This window comes from Rana temporaria, chromosome 5 (genome assembly GCF_905171775.1).
Source record: "Rana temporaria chromosome 5, aRanTem1.1, whole genome shotgun sequence".
Taxonomy (NCBI): Eukaryota; Metazoa; Chordata; class Amphibia; order Anura; family Ranidae; genus Rana; species Rana temporaria.
In genome coordinates this window covers 345523309-345541936 of record NC_053493.1, presented here as the reverse complement: position 1 = coordinate 345541936, position 18628 = coordinate 345523309, and the positions used below count along the sequence as shown (strand labels likewise).

At 42.6% G+C, this 18628-nt stretch overlaps 1 protein-coding gene across 1 annotated transcript; it reads left to right on the top strand.

The window, feature by feature from the left end:
* The first annotated feature begins 12584 nt into the window (after positions 1 to 12584).
* LOC120941308 (uncharacterized protein K02A2.6-like) lies at positions 12585 to 14384 on the top strand. The gene has a single exon (XM_040354628.1). The coding sequence runs from the start codon at positions 12585 to 12587 to the stop codon at positions 14382 to 14384; it is 1800 nt and encodes a 599-aa protein (XP_040210562.1).
* The last annotated feature ends 4244 nt before the right edge of the window (positions 14385 to 18628 follow it).

Below are 18628 nucleotides of genomic sequence, written 5' to 3'. Positions count from 1 at the left end.
ACACATCAGTAAAGAAGAAAAAGTTACTTATTAGAAAATCTTGAAGAAAAAAAAAATCATTTGCAGTTTTTTTTTGTTTGTTTAGCAAAAAATAAAAACCCCAGTGGCAATTAAATACCACCAAAAGAAAGCTAAAACAAATCTAAAAATGTAATTTGTGTGCAGTTCAAAGTACAACAGCACTCAAAGCTGAAGATTGGTCTGGGCAGGAAGGGGTGAAAGTGCCCTGTATTGAAGTTAAAAAACATTTTCTCTGTATAATTGGTAACTGCTAATTACAGTATGTATGTTCATGAGGGCAGCCATATTTGGTCATTTGCATTTGCCAACACTGCTTCATGCTGTTGCTTGCAATGCATATATATCACTCAACTGACTCATTCAAAACCATACACTCTTTACATCGTTATCTTATCTCTGCATATAGATAGAAGAAAACACGTAAAAGTAACTTCATTTTCTGCTTAGTGTGGTCCGTTTTTTAATAGAAAAGCAGGGAGACTGGCAGAAACACCATGGATTCCACACAAAGAAAGCAATACAAAGAGAACAGGAGACGTTCTCATACAAGTACTTGGTACAACATGCACATATCAGGAATATGAAGTGTTGGGGGTAACAAATGCTTTAAGCACATATGATCCAAATACAGAGCTTTTTTTCTCAGAAAATAGGTGCAGGAACACAACCACAACCCCGTTCAGATTTCACAAACAGTAGAAGGGTCTTAAAGGATTGCATTACATACAGAGTGCAGAGTTCAGGGGGGTTACACACAGAGTGCAGAACTGTCACTTGTAAACACAGAAACCAGACTTCTGTGTTTACAAGTGATTGTGGTGAGCAGGCACCAAAGGATCTGAGCCAAAGGTGGTTCCCCCAAGTTCCCCCTGAAAAAAAGCCCTGATCACACTCATCAAAATTCAATATGTTCTAGTAGAGCCAAAAGTTTGTAAGTATAATGTATAAAACACTGAATCATCTGCCTTGTAAGGTTCAAAGAAAAGTTTAATATTTCAAAAATAACTTTCCATAATAAAATAGAAATGATCTAACCAGCCCAGTAAAGATGAGTCATACACTTCACATCGTATTGCTTATAAATAATTCTCTCACATGCCAGCCTATGAATCCTAATTATTATGTGATGACTGGTATGTGAACATGCAAATAATGTTTTGTACTGCTTTCAGAAATAAGAAGCATTTATACAATTAAATCTTCTATTCATTTCTCCAATTGTATTTGAAAATGCCATATACAATAGCACTGATTTCTTCATCTGCATTATTATTATTATTATTCAACACAGGAGGAATCAGAGGACCCTGCTCATTAGAGCTTACAATCTAAGAGCGAGGGTCAAGTGATCCAAGATACTTGGACAGATTGGGGAAGGGAATTCCAGAGGATGGGAGCGACTCAGAAGAAGTTGTGGAGGCTAGCATGGGAGGAGGCGACAAGGGAGCTAAAGAGCAGGTCTTGGGAAGAATGAAGAGAACGTTTTCGATGGTATTTTGAGACAAGCGTTTATAAGGTGAGGGGGCCACCAGCATCCTTAAAGCGGAGTTCCACCCATTTAAAAGTCAGCAGCTACAAAAAGTGTAGCTTCTGACTTTTAATAATCAGACACTCACCTGTTCCACGGTCCAGCGGTGCGGGCGTACAAAGTCCCGCTCCTCTCCCCCTCCTCTCCGCGGCGCCGGAATTCTAACTGTGGGCGCCCAGCTGTAGCTTCACAGCCGGGCACGTACTGCACATGCAATTTTTTAACAACAGATGATTAATCTGAGAATGTAAACAAAACAATTTCCAGCAATGAAAAAAAAACACTGTTAGGCCCTTCGGCTATGGATTTTGAGAGGAACCCCACACCAAAATGTTAAAAAAAAAATGACATGGGGCCCCACCCCCCAAATCTATACCAAACCTTCGGCACTTTCATCGTGATTGATGCTGGATTTACTTTGGGGTACATTGTTTTGTTTTTTGTTTTTAAATAAAGGACTTGTCAAGAACTGTTTTTGTGTTTTTAATGATTTTTGACAATTTTTTTGATGAATGAGTAGGGGTACAATGTACCCTTTCCCATCAAAAAGCAATTTGAATTTTTTTTATTTTTTTAAGATAAAAAATGTAAAAGGTAAAAAAAATAATAAAAAATATTAAATTGTAAATAAATAAAATAATTTTAAAAACTACTGACACCATTACTGCCCTCTCATAGCATAACATAAGCTGCCTATGCATTTTCATTTTATTTATTTCCATAAAAAAGGCCCACAAAACCCTCCTTCCACCAGACTCATGATGCTCTTGGGCCTAATTCACACCTATGCATTTGTAGTGCCGTTTGCATTTTTGCAGATTTGCACTACAGTCCATTTAACATGGTTTCCTATGGAACATGTTCTGTAGTAGAAATCTGCAAAATGCAAAAAGCACTAACAATGTATCATAGGTGTGAATCCAGTGTGAATCCGGCCTTAATCCGGCCCTGCCCGTGAGATGACTCTAATATGTATTTCATTGTTCATTTACTTTATTTAGCTCTTCCAGCTACAAATGTAAACCAGTTAAATGTGCTGCCTATTCACACTGCAGCATTAGAGGAAAGTTGCCGTATCAGTAGTCAGCAGTCTGTGGTTGCATTCAGAAGTACGGGAGTAGGAAATGCTGAATCAATTATAAACAATTATATACTACTTAGGAAACTCAGTCAAGTAATTGCCAGGCCATTGTTCCTAATTTTTACTGACAGTCTACTGACTGAAATGGTATCAGCTGATTGGCGAAAAGCCAATGTAGCACCAATATTTAAAAAGGGCCCAAAATACATCTCTGGGAATTACAGACCAGTTAGCCTAACATCAATAGTATGTAAGCTCTTGGAGGGGGTGATAATGGACTATATACAAGATTTTAGTAATGAGAACGGTATCATTAGCAGTAATCAGCATGGATTAATGAAGAATTGTTCTTGCCAAACCAATCTATTAACCTTCTATGAGGAGGTGAGTTGCCATCTAGATAAAGAAAGCCCCGTAGACGTGGTGTATCTGGATTTTGCAAAACTATAATTCTCCTGCTCTACAAAACTCTGGTCCGGCCGCACCTAGAGTATGCTGTCCAGTTCTGGGCACCAGTCCGCAGGAAGGATGTACTGGAATTGGAGCGAGTACAAAGAAGGGCAACAAAGCTAATAAAGTGTCTGGAGGATATTAGTTATGAGGAAAGGTTGCGAGCACTGAACTTATTCTCTCTGGAGAAGAGACGATTGAGAAGGCATATGATTGGAATTTGCAAATATCATATTGGTGACCCCACAATAGGGATAAAACTTTTTTGCGAAAGGGAGTTTAAGAAGACACGTGGCCACTCATTAAAGTTGGAAGAAAAGAGGTTTAACCTTAAACTACGTAGAGGGTTCTTTACTGTAAGAGCGGCAAGGATGTGGAATTTCCTTCCACAGGCGGTGGTCTCAGTGGGGGGCATCAATGGTTTTAAGAAACTATTAGATAAGCACCTGAACGACCACAACATACAGGGATATACAAGGTAATACTGACATATAATCGCACACATAAGTTGGACTTGATGGACTTGTCTTTTTTCAACCTCACCTACTATGTAACTATGTATAAATTAGGACAGGAACTTAGCTCATGGACCGCCAAATGTGAAGAGGAATGTCCAATGCCTTCTCGGGTTTTAATTGTCCCTTCGTGGCCCCAAAAATGGAGCAACCAATGGGCAGTGGCCATTATGGAGCATGCATATCCCCATAGAATGCGTTCCAACACCTGTATATGACATCAAATCGTGTGAAATTAACATGTGATGAACAGGTGTAAGTTTCCATGATTGGTTCAACAGATGGCCATGGAGAAGGTAAAACAAAATAATGGTGGTAATAAACAGTGCATCTACTTGCCATACTGATGCCACATATCACATGTATGGCCCCCTCAGAAGCTATAACTTTTGCGCAAACCAATCAAAACACTTATTGCGTTTTCTTTACTAAAAATATGTAGAGGAATATGTATCGGGCTAAACTGTGGAAAAAAAACTTTTTTTTACATATTTTTTGGGGGTTATTTATTATAGCAAAAAGTAAAACATATTGGGCCAGATTCACAGTGAGAGTACGCCGGCATATCTACGGATACGCCGGTGTACTTTCAAATTTGCCGCATCGTATCTTTATTTTGAATTCTCAAACAAAGATACAATGGCATTTGGCTAAGATCCGACAGGCGTACGGCTTCGTACGCCTTCGGATCTTAGGATGCAATACTTCGGCGCCCGCTGGGTGGAGTTTGCGTCGTTTTCCAGGTCGGGTATGCTAATTAGCCGTTTACGGCGATCCACGAAGCTACGCGCGCTCGTCGCATTCTCTTACGTCGGCTTTTCCCGTCGTAAAGTTACGCATACTATTTCAATGGCTTATATTTAGACTAGCCATGTTAAAGTATGGCCGTTGTTCCCGCGTCGAATTTTGAAAAAAAAATTTGCTTAAGTCGTACGGGAATAGGAAAGGACGTAACGCACGTTGGCGTTCAAAAAATTACGTCGGTGCGATGTCATTTCGCGCAAAGCACCGCGGGAAATTACAAAACGGAGCATGCGCAGTACGTTCAGCGCGGGAACGCGCCTAATTTAAATGATACACGCCCCATTTGAATTAGGTGGGCTTGCGCCGGACGGATTTACGTTACGCCGCCGCAAGTTTACAGGCAAGTGCTTTGTGAATCAAGCACTTGAGCTGAAAACTTGCGGCGGTGTAACGTAAATGGGATACGTTACGCCGCCGGAATTCTATGTGAATCTGGCCCAATGCATTTTTTTCAAAATTGTCGCTCTTTTTTTGTTTACAGCGCGAAAAATAAAAATTGCAGAGGTGATCAAATACCACCAAAAGAAAGCTATATTTGTGGGGAAAAAGGGACGTCAATTTTGTTTGGGAATCACGTCGCACAGCCACGCAATTGCCAGTTAAAACAACACAGTGCCGAATCGCAAAAAGTGGTCTGGTCTTTGACCACTAAAATGGTCCGGGGCTGATGCGGTTAAAAACAGTAAAAAAAGGAACCAACAGGGGGGGTGGTCACAATATCAAAGTCTTATACTAATAAAAAAACACTTTTTGGACAATATACATTACAGTAACAAGAAACTCTATTTACTCGTAAAGCTGGAGCACAGGATTGGCCCTCTAGAAATCAAAAAAGGTGTTCACATAGGCGATTCCAACACGTTTTGGCATGTCTAACAATTCCTTCTTCAGTAGACGAGTAGGGTTTAGATAATCTAAAAATACAGTTGCAAAATGTATAAATATATATACCTTTACAAATGAGGTACACATGGTGTAGATTACAGGTACAAAAATATACAGGCTGACATATACTCACAATGTATAGTCTCAACAGTAATCTGGGCAAATGCCCATTGGATGTGCCCCGCCAATCCTCCTAGGCCATCGGTGGTAACTACAAAAGGGGGCCAAACGAATAGGGGGGGAGGAAGATGCCACCCTGCCGCAGCTATGTCACCAGCAAAGACTGCTATGGTGGAAGAATCAGGTCCTACCCCTGGGTAAGAGCACAATTAAATGTAAGTAAGCATGAGTGGGGAGAAACAAAGAGGGGGGGGAGGGGTGATTGGAGATTCCAATCCCATATAGGGGTTCCCCTGGGAGAGGAACCCAATCATAGCTCCAAAAGTAAGTCAGTCAGGTGCAAGGAGATTGCAGGAAGGGAGGGAGAGCGGAAATTCTGCTCCCATACTGGCCCCTACCAGAAACAGGTACCAGCTCCCAGAAAAAAAAATTCCAATAGTAGTGTAGGAAAGATGATCCGCACTCCGGTTGTTGCTCCTAAAAAATAATAATTTTATTGAAATGCCTTAGTGCACAAATGCAAATGAAAACAGTTGATGCTTTTCAGCCTATAAGGCCTTAGTCATCAGTAGTCCAACAGTAGTACAGGAGAGGGGAAGAGGAATAGTGGAACTTCACTCTTTAGATGAAATTCCACTTTAATTAAACGTTACTTACCAGGAATCGGAAATTATTTCAAACAACAACCCCACATTGCCCAAACCCGCCCCCCCCCCCCCACAGTATTTTCACAATATTCCAAATATTGACTTCAGGTATGTGTTTGGTAAAAATTGGCTAGGGTCAGGACAGCACTGGAGCACATCAATAGAAAGCAAAAAGCATTAGACAGAGCAGGGTTCCAATAAAAATGAGATGTATTATCTAAAAGACAATAGCCACAAATATTGTTTATTCTAGTTGGACAGTATGCAAGCAGCTTGGTTATCAATATAAAAGGTAAAAATAAGGCAGGTTGTTTTCTTCAAATAAATATAAATATAAGACCCTATACACACTATTAGATTTTCTGCAGATTTTTCTCTTCAGATTTACCAAAACCATGTAGTGCAAGGGCCTGACTGATTGCATACAAATTGAAACTCTTAAGGTTTGACCTCATATTAGATGGTTTTAGTAAATCTGAAGACAAAAATCTAATAGTGTGTATGGGGCTTTAGAGTGTATCATTTGAGAGACAGTAGCCACAAATATTGTACAGTGTCTGGACAGTATATAAGCAATTTGGTTAGGCTGCACTGTAATAGGGAGAGACAAGGACAGTTTTAACTTGAAATAAACATTGGAGTGTACTTTTGAGAGACAATAGCCACATATATTGTAGAAAGACTATGTAGCTCCATAAAGCAGTGGGCATTAGTTGCCTTCTGCAGCTGGAAAAAAAGCTACAATATAACCATCCCCAAGTCTGGCGGTCTGAGCCCCACAATGTCCAAGGTCTTTGCTCTGTAACCCCCTCCCCTATATAATCTAGTAGTTCGTTCCTGGCTTTACTTATGTTTTTCATGTGTATTTAGATTATGTTTTTATATTTTTGTTGCTATTGGTGCAATAATTGGATTGCACAAAGCACAGACAGTTATGTCTGCAATTCCTCTGGTTTTCCAGCATCTTTTATCTCCTGGCTTGGATCCTTAGTCAATTGGGGCCAAACATGTTGGAGTGGAGCTTGGGAATGCAAACATCAGGTGGAGCCTTTGTCATTCTGGATTAGCATCACAGGTACAGCACACAGGATCAATGCAGGGGCAAACTACGGGAAGCCAGCAGAGAAAAGAGTCTAAAAATTCCATATAGTGTTAGTATGCGCTAAATATTTTTTTTTTTACTGATCCGTTTATTACATTTATTGGAATTTTACACTATATGCAATTTCTTTACTTCTTATCATGTGATGGCTAATATGTGTGCCTGGAGGAGATATTTAGAGTAGAAAATACCATTTGAGTGTACTGTAATGGGGAAGTAAAACAGTGAAGAGAAGAGTGTATGCAACCTGGAAGATCATGATCTAAAGCGCTATTGCCTTTTTATAGCTAGAAAGGCAAAGAAGCATGTGAGTGCATTTTCAATTTTTGGGTGGAGGAATTCATGGTTTTCTTGATGGAGTAGAGAAAAATGTATAATGCTTTGCTAGAGGACTTACTTCTGAAGAGACTACTTTTTTTTGTTATGGTATTTAAGGCACGGGACTTGATTACATTTTTTATTCAAATTCACATAGTTCTCAGGGATTGTGTAGATTAGAGTACACAATTTAAACAACACGCTATTTATGTGCTCTGCCTTTCTCTACCATAAAATATCCTGCCTGTAAATCATCCTGTCACATGCTCTCCTAAAGGAATGTATAAGCTTCTGTGCTAATGCACATTGCACTGGCATATTACACTGTCATCACCATCACCATTCATAGCTGACCTTCCATGAAAATAGAAGGTCCGCTCTACTGAAACCCCCCCCCCCCAAAAGTCATATCCCCTGCAAAGGTGATTTAAAAATAACGCTGTCGTGGCCCTGGCTTCCAACACTTCTGCGAGGCAGGGAAGATGTCACCATGTCTTACTGCTGCTAGATGCAGGAAATCCTGTGTAGATAGATACACAGCTGCATGGATTGGAGGGCATTACAAGGGTTTTTTAGTGCTTTGCTATCCCAAGAGATAAGGGAGAGGCACTGTGATGCCATCCACACCTCTGGGAAGCACTGGGTGCTGGAGTATTTATTTTTCTCTTTTAGCAACAGCTTTAATTTTGAATTGTCTTTGCAGGCAATTTTACTTTGGGGGTGGGGGCTTTCAATGTTCATGGAAGGTCTGCTTTAAAAAAAAAAACAGAATTGCAGGTAGTAACAATTAGGAAATAATTTGCAATAAAAAAACACATGCAGCCTGTTATCACTGCAGTGCATGTGGACAGGAACAGACTGTAGTGGGGATGCAGGACATCAGCAGCATTTAAATCTAACAAAGGATGAAATACCATAGCAGTTCAACGCAACCAAAAGACAGTGAATCCTGAGATTCACACACAAGTCCTCCATTTGTGCCAAAACCCAGGAGACCAATTACAAACTCCTGTCGAGGTGGTACAGGACCTCAGCGTTGCTCCACAAGCTCTTCCCGGCGATGTCTGACAAGGGGACGCTGGTGCATATCTTCTGGTCCTGCCCCAGCCTGAACCACTTCAGGTGAGTGATACGTGAATTTGCTCAGAAATTCACGGACAGCACCATACCAGACGACCCTGCATTCTTCCTCCTGCATGCGTCTAACATTCTGGAGAAAGTATACAAAAAATCTGTGATTAGTCACCTGCTAGATGCAGCCAATGCCTGCATTCCACTTCACTGGAAAGCTACACTTCCACCGACAATACCCTTATGGCTCACAAAAGTGGAAGAAATTAGGCACATGAAGGATCTTGTCCTCACAGCGCAAAATAGGCAGGAAACATTGACAAAAATTTGTCAACTATGGAACATTTTCATATACCCTGCTGAGGGTCAAGCATTGAAAGAACCCACTGCTGATGTATGTACATGCACTCTTTAGTAGGTTCCTTCCCGCTCCTGGCCATTGCAAATACAGGTGACCAGGATCGCAATATTGGATAACTCCCCCCGGCACTACATGTGTGGGGGTCCAAACCCCTCCCCTCCTATCCTCTGACCACTTTTTCTTTTTAATTCTCTCTATTTCCAATCTTACTATTTTCTCTAATTTTCTATACTCCCAAGATTGGGGGTCTTTTCTTTGACAAAAAAAGAGAAATTTGGAGGGATCGGGCTCATGGGCCCCGACATCTTACTACATATGGACACACACGTAATCGTTTCCATGAGGCTTCCTCTGTTGCCACCATAAGCCTCTTAAATCAGATATGTCTGGGTAATCACCAGGGGCATGTGAACCACCTTATGGTTATGATGTAATGTTGGTGCCCAACATGACGTATCTTGTTGTTTGTAATGTTGTTCTATTTAATATGATGTTATGTCCCATGACCTGTCATTATGTTATTACCTTACCATATATGTTATTTGTACCATGTGGGCCTTGTCCCTGTTGTCCCAGAGGCGATTCAGTTCGCATGTGTTGCGCTATATAAGTTTTTCACTCACTCAAAAAAAAAAGAAATACCATAGCAGGCCGTTACTCTCTACCCCTCCACCTCTATCAAATTCTTCAAGATGCACAGAATTTTGCTACCTTCTAGACATTCAGTAAAGGTTTACATCTACCTTAACAGAACTGCCAGTGCCTACAAACTATAGCACACCCTATTGTCAGGAAAGGTTCCATCCACTGGTGATATTTATCATTTGGCTTGCAGTACTGGGGCCCACTAGCAGGTGTCTCCTGGCAGTTTGGAACTGTCAGGGGAACTTCTCCCTGCTGGAGTTATGTCATCTTTGGGCCGCAGTACTGGTGTTCACCAACGGATGGATCCTGGCAGTATGGGGCAGGCAGCACCTCCCGTGCTCAGGTGTTACGTGAGCACAATCACTGCCGTCTTATAAATACCCGGCATGCCCTCTCATACTTGCCTTGGTATCTCTCTCCCTGACCTTGAGCCTGCAATCCTGACCTTGAGCCTGCACCTGACCTGACCCCTTTTCGAGCTCATCCTGGACCTGTCCCACCTGTAACCTGATTACCTTGGATCTCTGCACTGCAGCCTGTTCATCCATCCTCTCCCTGTCCTGTTGGTTTCCCGTTCTTACCATCTGCCGATCTCCCTGTGTATGACCCTGGCTTGGCTTTTGTTACGATTCTGATATCTCCCATTTATTGTACATATCTTTCTATTGTTATTTTTGGGTTCTGTTTGTTGGTTGGTTTATTGCACTGTGCCTTGTTGGAGGTGGTTGTGTTTATATTCAATTATCTTAATAAATTATTATATTTCACTTACCTGCGTTTTGGTTCTCTGTGTGCAGTCCACGCAGTTCTGTTTACACCTAATACGTGACACCTATGCTTTCCCTACCACAGCTAAAGCACATTATCAGTATTGCTGTAACCTCACATCCATATAGTGAGGTGGCTGGCTTATCCAAAAGCCCCCTTTGATGCCCTTCTACGGCAGCTGACTTAAGTTCAAAGGCCAAGCAGTACTCCTGAATTATTTTCCAGGTCCGCAAACCTTACTGCAATCAGATTTTGATCTGAATTTCAGTGCGATTATATAGTGCAGCTTGGGTGTGGTTTGCATATTTTATGGGCCAAAAATCACTCTGAATCGCACCAAAGTAGTACGGGAGCCTGTTACAAAATTGCTGCTGAGTTGCATTCACGTGAACGAGCACTATTGAAAACAATGGAATTTTCATTGTCATGCGATATGGTGAGACTAAAAGTTGCATCTGAAATCACACTGGTGTGAACGGAACCTTAGTGGTTAAGCTGATCATAACTCATTACTAATTTGCCTACCTAAATAGTTCACAGTGAGTTTTGATCACCTATACAGCTTTTATTTGGCAACTGTGATGTTTGTGATAGATCACTGTGACCTTTACCCTAATTCTTCTGTCTCTGGGACCCCGACTTGCTACCGTTGTGGTAACACTACTCACAGTGCGCCTGCTTGCAAGTTCAAGGATGACGTTTGTTTTCACTGTGGAAAGACTGGTCATATTGGGCGCATTTGCCGCAGCTCTCGCTCCCCGAACACTACCACAAAAGATAGACGTAAACAGACATTCCGTGTGGATATGGACAATAACGGTTTCAGCTCTGATGAGGAGACCTGTGTCCAGCATGTTGGACTGTTTCGAGTAGCTGGGAGTACTCCTGCGATTAAAGTGGATGTCACACTCAATGGCTGTCCTGTCTCCATGGATGTTGATACAGGGGCAGCTGTGTCTGTCATTTCATGGACTGATTTAAAGGCATCGGGTCTGTCCCTGCCGCTAAAACCTACAAAGCTCACACTACAAACCTACAGCAAGGAACTACTACAGCCCTTGGGTTATGTAAAACCCCTTGTTACATTAGGCAACCGCAGTCAAAGTCTACGCCTTAATGTTGTAAGGAATGGAGGTCCTCCGCTGTATGGAAGGGACTGGATCAAAGCCCTGGGCATGCCTCCTTTTACCATTGCCCAATGTACATTACTTTCTAAAGTAGACCATAGGGTGGAATCCCTGAAGTCACATTTTAAAGAGGTTTTTGAGGACTCTTTGGGCACCGTAAAAGGAAAGATGGCCCACCTCCTCTTGAAGCCTGGTGCTACACCTCGTTTTTGTAAGGCAAGATCAGTACCTTTTGCCTTGCGGAAGAAAGTGGAAGCAGAGCTGGACCACCTATTGGCTGAAAAGATCATAACGAAAGTGGATAGAAGTGAATGGGCATCACCAATTGTGCCTGTCAAGAAAAAGAATGGAGACATTAGGATTTGTGGTGATTTCAGGGTAGCTCTGAACAACCAACTTCTTGTGGATCAATACCCATTGCCTCGACTTGAAGATTTATTTGGCTCACTGGCTGGGGGGCAAAAGTTTACAAAAATAGACTTAAAGCAAGCTTACCTGCAACTGCAAGTACACCCAGATTCACGCCATCTGTTGACCATTAACACTCATAAAGGATTATTCCAGTATAACCGCATGGTTTTTGGCATAGCCCCAGCTCCAGCCATCTGGCAGCGGATCATGGATGAGGTACTGGCAGGAATACCTTCCACCCAATGTCTACTGGATGACATGCTCATCACTGGTCCCACTGATGAAGAACACAGAAAGAATGTTGAAGCCGTGCTAGAGAGACTCCAAAAGTATGGTTTACGTGTCAATCTTTCAAAATGCGAATTTCTCAAGTCTCAACTGGAGTTTTGTGCCCACACGGTGGACCGACATGGGTTACACACTACTGAAGGTTAAAGCCCTTACCCATGCCCCTACCCCCCGGAATGTCACCCAGCTCAGGTCCTACCTTGGCCTCCTAAATTACTACCAACGTTTCTTGCCGAACCTAGCACACCAGCTCTACCCATTACATCGCTTACTGGATGCAAGAGCTAAATGGATATGGACAGACAAATGTGAAGAAGCTTTTCGGCTTACTAAAGAACTCATTCTGTCTTCTCGAGTTCTGGTCCACTATGATTTAAAGAAGCCCGTCATCCTGGCATGTGACGCCTCGCCTTATGGACTGGGTGCCGTGCTTTTCCATGTCATGCCGGATGGCACGGAGCGCCCCATTTCTTTTGCCTCCAGGTCTTTAACCTCAGCAGAACAAAACTACTCCCAGATTGACAAGGAAGCTTTGGCCATTGTATGGGCCACAAAAAAATTTCACGCGTACATCTTTGGTCGGGAGTTCACACTTATCACTGACCACCGAATTTCTACAACAACCGCATCTCGCTTACAAAGGTACGCTTTATTTTTAGGAGCTTATGCTTATTCTATCAGATACCGCTCCCATGATACCCATGGCAATGCAGATGCATTTTCCAGATTGCCACTAAGAGATGACCACCCACTAAGAGAGATACGTGTAGTGGAAGTACACAAGCCACAATCTTGCATGTCCACCTCCCTAATTGCCAGACATACAGCCACAGATCCTTTCCTGTCTCAGATATTATCTTATGTTCAGACTGGATGGCCAGAGAGAGTTTCAGGTGAATTTCGTCCATACTTTGCCAGAAAATGTGAGCTTGTGACTAATGCTGGTTGCCTACAATGGGGCAATAGAGTGATTGTACCCCAGTACTTGCAATCAACCATGCTAAGGATACTGCATGAAGGCCATCCTGGTGTGGTGCGCATGAAGCAGCGAGCCCGGGGCTATGTTTGGTGGCCACAAATGGATACGGCAATTGAAGATTATGTTGCTCAATGTCCTGGGTGCTGTCAAGCCCAGCGACCCCAAAAGAGAGGGACCCTGCAACCTTGGCCATGGCCAACAGAACCGTGGTCCAGACTCCATCTTGATTTTGCTGGCCCCATCCAGGGTAAAATGTATTTGATCGTGGTAGATGCGCATTCAAAATGGCCGGAGGTTTTTCAAATGCCTTCTATTACCTCAGCTGCTACCATTCTAGTCTTAAGGAAGCTCTTTGCTCAATATGGCTTGCCAACAGCCATAGTCTCCAACAATGGAACTCAATTTACATCGCATGAGTTTCAATCCTTCCTTAGTGGCTTGGGCGTCCAACACTATAAAACAGCTCCTTATCATCCAGCTTCAAATGGGCTGGCAGAACGATTTGTGCAGACATTTAAGAAGCACTTACTGTCCACTCTGGACCAGGTTGGACTGTCAGAAGAGAAGCTGCTGGAATTCTTGATCATGTACCGTAACACGAAACACGCTACTACTGGGCTGTCACCGGCTTTTCTTATGTTTGGCAGGCATCTCCGCATCAAACTTGATTTAGTTCGTCCGCAGGAACAGTCACCAACACCTCCTCCGCCGGGCCGTCTGGGATTCCGTGCCGGTGATCTTGTATGGTCTCGGAATTACAGAGCTTTGCCTCCTTGGCTTCCTGGCGTTATTGATGGAACTCTTGGCAGAAGAATGTACCTTGTCCACCTGGAGGAAGGCATTTGTGTTCGGCGACACCTTTCACAATTGAGGAAACGCATTTGCCGGCCACTAGTGACAAACCCGACCCCTCTTTCTAACCACCCACCATGTCACCTGAACTCTGCTGGTGACATATGGCATGGTGTCTGGCATGATCCCACAAGTTTACAACCAAACACTGAACCGGTTGGTGACCATATTCCTGAGGAGCCCGGACATATGCCTGGAGTTACAGAGACTGATTTGTCTGTGGGACGCCCACTGACATCACCAGAACCTTTGACTGACTCTATCCCTCCCGGTGCTGTGCCTCTTCGTAAGTCTACCCGTCAAAGACGTCAAACGCCTCGCTGGCAAAGTGCTGAAATCTTACGGGACACATTGGAGGTCAGGGAACAGAGACAAAGGGCTCATGAAGTGCTGCGGAAATCACAGAACTGAGTTGGAGATACTACTTGCTGAACTGATCTCGCTTGCCTTGTTATGTTATGTGTTCAACATTTTGTTCTCTTGTTATGTTTTTTTTTTTTTTTGGGGGAAGGAAAGGAGGTGTGATGTTTGTGATAGATCAGTGTGACCTTTACCCTCTTTCTCCTGATGCATGATGGGGGAGGAGGAGCTGTACCAGGAAGTCAGACAGTGTGTGAGGGGAACTGGAAGTAGACACATGAGGCTGAGAAGGGATTACATCTGATAAGGACAGAAGCTGTTTGGAATAAGACTCCTCCATGTAAGAATGCCATAATGTTCTGAGTAATAAACCTTGCTCTGGTTAAGTAGTACATCGGCCTGTGTGTGTAACTTGCTGAGCAGATACTGGCAGCATTGCCAGCAGCACCTGAGAGACACAGAGCGTCCAGGGGACATAACAGCAACCAGTTTTGATAAATTCCCTGCCTGTGTTTTTATTTTCAAAACATGCATTTGATGTGTAAAATCTTATGGTATTTTTTTACTTTTCCTTATAACCCATTTATGCCTAAAGTGGAAAAAAATAATTAATTTTCGCATTAAAATTCATATGTTACCTAGAGCAGTAGGATATAAATAACTCCCACATCACTACTGTCCCAATATTGGAACAAGGCATTAATGGGTTAATGTAATAATTTTTTTGTCTGACTTTTAAATAAAAAGCCCCAGCCAGCTGTCAATTTGGCTCACTCTATCGCCTAGTACACACGACCGAGTTTCTCGGCAAAAACCAGCAAGAAACTTGCTGGGAGATATTTTTTTGCAGAGGAAACCGTTCGTGTGTACATTTTCGTCGAGGAAACTGTTGAGAAACTCAACGAGCCAAAAAGAGAGCAAGTTCTCTATTTCCTCGACGGGAATGGAGAAACTTGCCTTGTCGAGTTCCTCGACAGCCTAACAAGGAACTTGACGAGGAAAACGATGTGTTTCGCCCGTCGAGTTCCTCGGTCGTGTGTACGAGGCTTAAGCGAGACAAAATGACAGCGCAACTGGCAGGTTTGTTTTGTACACATACTCTTGTGAGCACTGTGATTGGCTGTCATAGAGATCATATGATCAGGAACAGTTCTAAAATATTTTCTATAGTTTAAGACATTTTGGTGTTGTTTTTATGTTCTGAAAAAATTGCATGTTGCTTGCATTTTAGATCAGATATCTTAACATTTTACTATAGAATTTCATATGTCTCGGAGTACCTTTTATTACTGAACACACTGAGAAACATATGAAGGATGGCATTACCAAAACGCTTTCTGAAAATGCTATGTACCTGGCAATCTCTGACCTTCAAACTTTCAAATTCACGGCCTTTGGTCCCTCAAAAATGTCATGCTGTTCATTCTATGAGGCAGGAAAGTGTCCCTACGCCATTATGTTACTCTCTTATATATAATAATTTACAGGTAAATTAATGTTATTAAATGATGTTCATCTTATTACAAAAAGACTTGCTATATGTCTATTTTGAAAGTTGAAAAAAGAAGGGCAAAATAAGGAGTTATTTAGGTGACTTTTAAGCTCGATTCCAGCCATGCATTTTTAGTTTCATATAGAAAGGGGGGCGGGTTAAAACATCTATTGGGCTTTTAATGATGTCTGATGGTGGGCATTGTTTCTCACCTCCGGTTTTGCCTGCCTATTACCTGGATAAGAAAATCCGAAAGAGAAAACAACTTAATTTAATGGCAAGTGAAAACTATGGATACACGGTTGTTAAAGAGGAAGTAAACCCTGATGGGTTTCCCTGCAAAGGTAAAGCATAATGGGCTACTATGCATCGCTTTGACTGACAGTTGCGCGGTCGTGCGACGTGGCTCCCAAACAAAATTGACGTCCTTTTTTTCCCACAAATAGAGCTTTCTTTTGGTTGTATTTCTGCGGTTTTTATTTCTTGCGCTATAAACAAAAAAAGACTGACAATTTTGAAAAAAACACAATGGGGTTGATTTACTAAAGGAAAATCCACTTTGCACTACAAGTGCACTTTTAAGTGCAGTCGCTGTAGATCTCAGGGGAAGCTCTGTTGATTTTATCATCCAATCATGTGCAAGCTAAAATGCTGTTTTTTATTTTCCTTGCATGTGCCCTTCAGATCTACAGTGACTGCACTTCCAAGTGCACTTGTAGTGCAAAGTGGATTTGCCTTTAGTAAATCGACCCCATTGTCTCTTGTCTGGCAATAGTGGTTCATTAGACTGATTGCTCTAGTTTGGTAACTTACAGCATGTCCATATTAAAATGTTTGTAAAACAAAGTGCAGCAACCATGGGGTGATATCCCCTAACATAAAGAAACATAAGAAATTGGAATAAATTAAGTGAATAAAGTCCTTTGAAATTCAATATATCTATCTACATACAAAATGTGAATGAAATAGGTGAATAAAGTCCTCTGAAATTCAATATATCTGTTTGTGCCTTCCACCATCAAAGTTTCAAAACACAACTTGTGGCTGACACCACTACCACACCCAGATTTTTATTTAGTTTCACTTCTTTCTTTCTTTTTTTTCCTTTATTGAAAAGAGAAAGCCTAAAAACATTTTTATTTTTTTGCTGTACACATTACTGGAAGAACAAATATAGAAATTTGGGAAGTTGGTCGATCTTCTTTCCAGTAATACAAATGGTGTACATGAAAATGAAGCTTGAATTCTTGCTTTCACAATGTTACCACAAGTTGATATTAAAGCGGCACCACACCCACAGCAGATGACTAAGGTTCAATGCTCTGCTGAGATTTGGAAGGTTTTCTATATTTCTGAATGAAGTTCCTTTCTGATATGCTGATGCGTCAGTGTGCATCCGGCTTGCTTTGTAAGCAGATTCTTACTGAAGTGCAATGACCCCTAGGAAGCAGGTTACATAGCACTAGTAGAGAGGGCACTAGAGATTATTTAACCACTTGCCGCCCGCCAATGACATATTGACGGCGGCAAAGTGGTTGTCTGATCCTGACCGGACGTCATATGACGTCCTCAGGATTCTGAGCCGCTGCGCGCCCCCGGGGGCGCGCATCGCGGCGATCGTTGTTGCGGGGTGTCAGTCTGACACCCCGCAACACCGATCTTGGTAAAGAGTCTCTCACGGAGACTCTTTACCACGTGATCAGCCGTGTCGAATCACGGCTGTTCACGGTGTAAACAGGAAAAGCCGTTGTCGGCTCTTCCTCACTCGCGTCTGACAGACGCGAGTAGAGGAGAGCCGATCTGCGGCTCTCCTGACAGGGGGGGTTCGCGCTGATTGTTTATCAGCGCAGCCCCCCCTCGGATCACCACATGGACCACCAGGGATGCCCACCCTGGACCACCAGGGTGGGCAAAAAAAAAAAAAAAAAGTCTGTAAAAAAAAAAAAAAAAAAGTCTGTCAAAAAAAAAAAAAAAAAGCATTAAAAAAAAAAAGATGCCAATCAGTGCCCACAAATGGGCACTGACTGGCAACATAGCTAAATCAGTGCCGCCCCAGTGTCCATCAGTGCCACCCCACATTGTCCATCAGTGCCACCCTACAGTGTCCATCAGTGCCACCCCACAGTGCCCATCCATGCCCAGTGCCCACCTATCAGTGCCCATCTGTGCCACCCATAAGTAGCCATCAGTGCCACCCATAAGTGCCGCCCATGAGTGCCCATCTGTGCCGCCTATGAGTGCCCAGTGCCGCCCATCAGTGCCGCCCATGAGTGCCCATCATTGCCGCCCATGAGTGCCCATCAGTGCCGCCCATGAGTGCCCATCAGTTCCGCCCTGTGTGTGCCCATCAGTGCCGCCTATGTGTGCCCATCAGTGCCGCATACAAGCGCCGCCAATCAGTACCACCACATCTGTGCCCGTCAGTACTACCTCATCGATGCCCATCAGTGCCATCTCATCGGTGCCCATCAGTGCCGCCATATCAGTGCCCGTAATTGAAAGAAAACGTACTTATTTACAAAAAAATTAACAGAAAAAAATAAAAACATATTTTTTTTCAAAATTTTCAGTCTTTTTTTAGTTGTTGCGCACAAAAAAAAAATCGCAGAGGTGATCAAATACCACCAAAAGAAAGCTCTATTTGTGGGGAAAAAAGGACGCCAGTTTTGTTTGGGTACAGTGTAGCATGACCGCGCAATTGCCATTCAAAGTGCGACAGTGCTGAAAGCTGAAAATTGGCTTGGGCGGGAAGGTGTATACGTGCCCTGTATGGAAGTGGTTAATAAAGCAATAGCAATTATTA